At 36.3% G+C, this 3,721-nt stretch overlaps 1 protein-coding gene across 1 annotated transcript; it reads left to right on the forward strand.

The window, feature by feature from the left end:
- Nucleotides 1–1,890: 1,890 nt before the first annotated feature.
- On the forward strand, nucleotides 1,891–2,843 carry LOC138242220 (olfactory receptor 1E16-like). Its single transcript, XM_069197679.1, has one exon. It carries the CDS (start codon nucleotides 1,891–1,893, stop codon nucleotides 2,839–2,841), a length of 951 nt encoding a protein of 316 aa, XP_069053780.1. The 3' UTR covers nucleotides 2,842–2,843.
- Nucleotides 2,844–3,721: the final 878 nt, after the last annotated feature.

Raw genomic sequence — 3,721 nt, forward strand, 5'->3', positions numbered from 1 at the left:
ATGTTCCTCCAGGAGAAGGGCTAGGAACTGTTGCTTTATTCCACGTACAGCAAAATTGGTAAATGACAAGTAATTTGGTGTAAATATGGAAGACTCTTCAAGGTAAAACTTTTGCAATTTTGCTTAGGAGGATTTTGTTAAACATATACACATTCATTTGGTCAATTACTGCTTGGCAGCTACTTTTAAGAAAAAGTGTTACTGATATTTCATACAAAATAAACAGGTAATTCTTCAATTTGTAAACCACAGAGCCAATTCTTCATTCAAATTATGAAGGCAGTGGCATTCATTCATTGTCACTGTTTGCCACTGACTTGCATGATGACACATCTCTTCTTATTGGTCCTTGATTAGAGTAAAAGTTGGCAGTACAAGATAATGCTGAACTCAGAATGTCTTGAACAGGTTTAAGTGTGTAATTGTATTACCCTTGGTATTTCTATTGGATACCTGAGTGTCTTAATGGAATAAGTGTAGTTTTCTGTTTCTTAGCTATATAAATGTAATAACCGCAAGGAGAAATATCCCTTTCTAGAAGAAACAAAACAAAAGCTTCTAGCATGCCAATTTCCAATTTAGTCACTGATTAATTAAATTGCAAAGATGCTCAAAAATAAATGTACAAGGTGTTGTGTTTCGGTTTAACAGTAAACACTTTCACAGTAAAATACAAATTGTAAGCATTAAAAATATGACTCATGTGGCATTATGTGGGGGCCTGCCCAGTGTGGAGGTGGAGCCCTGGAGGAAGGGCGATGCCTTGCCTTTGTAGTCACAGCTGTCCCGGCTCCTAGAATATGAGCCACGGTTGTGCAGGTCCTATAAAGGCACACTGGACACCCCCCAAAGGGACCAGCAGTGCCAACCCTGAAAAGGCGAGCATTTCACACCGACAGTTCCGGAGGGGATTTTACCCGCTTAAGGCGTTCTTTTTCTTTTCTTTTTGCCTGTCCCATCACATATTTTCACCAGGGCAGGCATGCCTCTTTCAAACACAGAGTTTATGTTTTGTTTTTCCTTTACATGCCCTGCTCTACCAGACTGGACCCTGCTAAATAGGGTAAGCCCACCTTGGAGGTCATGATGCACAGCGATACACCTTTCTTTTTGTTTCATTTTTCACCCTTTTGTGTTATTTTTGGTCCCTTCTAACCTCACAACTGTACTTCCATCCCTCTGTTAGGGACGTTGATGTTTTACGGGTGTTCGCTGTGGCTCCTCCCACTCTAGATTGTTACACTCATGAACTATAAGAATAATCGTTCTTGTAAGGTGTTCAATTAAGACTAATAATTAGGTTTCACTACAAACTAAAATTAGGATTTGAAGAACAATCAAATAAGAGGGCAGGATAATTATCTTATGTGCAGCAAAAACATGAGAGGAATGATCACAATATTCTTGAATGTTACATAATTAATATAATTTAAAAAAGTACTACAATAAGAATGTGTTAATACTAAAATACAGAAATTGAAATGAATATAAAAAAGAATACACAACATTTTGTCTCCTCTCTTTATACGTCATGTACACTCAACACAGAAGGCCCAACCCCCGTATCAGAAGCAGTGATGCAAAAATGCTAACCTCATTGTTACCATGTTGCCTTGTTATATTGATACAAATCAGTAAATATTTTATCATACTCAAGGATTAAATTAATGCATTGCAACTTCTTTCATATCTGGGGTATTCACTCATTTTTGGTGTAGCAGTATATGTTAAAATACACGTAAGTGTATCTTTATCATGATAATGGTATGCAATACAATTTTCATCTTAGAATTACCTTAAAATATTATACTTAACAATGTTTTGGAGATCTCATTGTAAATTTGTAATAATTTACAGTGTATCACCTCCAAGGTACCCCTGACTTGAGCCATGAGCAGATCCAACATCACTCTGCACTCAGAATTCATCATTGTGGGACTGCCAACTCCAGATGAACAAGACACTGCACTCTTTATCATCTTCCTCATCCTCTTCTTGGCTACATTCCTGGGCAACCTGCTCATTGTGGTGCTGATTTCCCTGGACCACCGACTCCACATGCCCATGTACTTCTTCCTGTGGAACCTGTCTGTCTTAGACATATTAATGACAACATCCATCATACCCAAGATGCTAGCTGGTCTGTTAGGTCAGAAAACCATCTCATTCACGGGTTGCTTTGCACAGATGTACTTTCTCATATCATTTGCAGCTGTGGAAGGATTCCTTGTTGCAGCAATGGCATACGACAGATATGTTGCTGTAGTGAAACCACTGCATTACAACACCTTAATCAGCACCAAGGTTTGTATTACAATGACAACCATAGCCTGGATGCTTGGCGTTCTTGGAGCACTTTTATCAGTAGTACCAGCTAGCACTTTGCCATTCTGTGGATCAAACCTTATCCTACATATTGTCTGTGACTACCGCACTGTACTGATGTTAGCTTGCCATGATGTTAGAGCTCAAGTCAATCTTGCCCTGTTAATTGCAATGCTTGCAATCTATTTCCCCTTTCTCTATGTCTTATGGACATACTGTAGAATCATAGCATCAGTACTGAAACTGAAAACTGTGGAGAGCCGTAAGAAGGCCTTCTCAATGTGCTCCTCACATGTGACTGTCGTCTTTCTATACTATGTTTCTGGTGCTGTGGTGTTTATTGGGTTGAGAGTGGAGAGTATCCCTCCTGATGGGCGCATCATCATTGGTTCAGTGCACTATTTCCTCACCCCTTTGCTCAACCCCATGATATACAGCTTAAGGAATAAAAAAATCAAGGCAGCAGCTCACAAATACTTTAAGCTAAGATCACTGTCAGGCTCTTGGAAAGTATAAACAGTACAGGGCTAGTTTAGTGTTTCAATTCGAGGTAACCACTTATCAAGTCTGAAACATCAGATTTTTATATGTCTTACCCAGTACACACACTAGAAATATAAAACAAAATCTAAAATATAAACATAAAATAAAACAACAAATGCATTTAAAGTTCCTTATTCAAAAGTCCTTTGTGGTGTAGCACATGTAGGTACACATTTTTTTCGAGGCCTTATCCAATATTCTTACTACTTTGCATAACAATCACAGACTGATAGCAAAAAAATGTTTTATAAAGCCAGGTCTTGATATGGATTTCTGGTTATGGTTTTTAGTCTTCCACAAAATAAATTAAAAAGAAGATATATATATATAAAGTTATTACAAATGTAAGCAAGGTTTTGATTTTTCAATATTTCTTTCTGTAAAAATGTCAAATTAGTAATATACAGCCTTTGAATATAGCACTTTTTAAATCTTCATCATTAGGAAGAAAAGCTAAATAAAATGAATTCAGGAAATGGAATTCACCATCTTAACTAATTTGTCTAGTTAACAACTGTGGTTTTGATTGTGGACTTTTGCAAATTTTGCAAAATTCACATTATTACTGTTGGTTCTGTAATATCAGTATGTCAGTTTTTTATGTTTTGTGAAACACCCGCTGATATTCGCTGAATATGTATACCCTCATTAATCTGAACACAGCAACTACTGGGAAATGATAAGATTAATTTAATATTAATGATTTTATAATACATTTGTACTTTTATTTATTTGTGGCATACTTTGTCTTAGAACATCTGTTTCTTCATTAGACTATACACTATCCAACCAAATAAATTTAAAGTTTAAAATATTAAAAATAAATTTTAAGTTAAAAAAGAAAATTTTCAGA

The sequence above is a fragment of the Lepisosteus oculatus genome, chromosome 13, assembly GCF_040954835.1.
Source record: "Lepisosteus oculatus isolate fLepOcu1 chromosome 13, fLepOcu1.hap2, whole genome shotgun sequence".
Classification (NCBI taxonomy): domain Eukaryota; kingdom Metazoa; phylum Chordata; class Actinopteri; order Semionotiformes; family Lepisosteidae; genus Lepisosteus; species Lepisosteus oculatus.

What these genes read in the sequence shown, in the direction of transcription:
- LOC138242220 (XM_069197679.1), top strand. Translation starts at nt 1,891, where the DNA reads ATGAGCAGATCCAACATCACTCTGCACTCAGAATTCATCATTGTGGGA.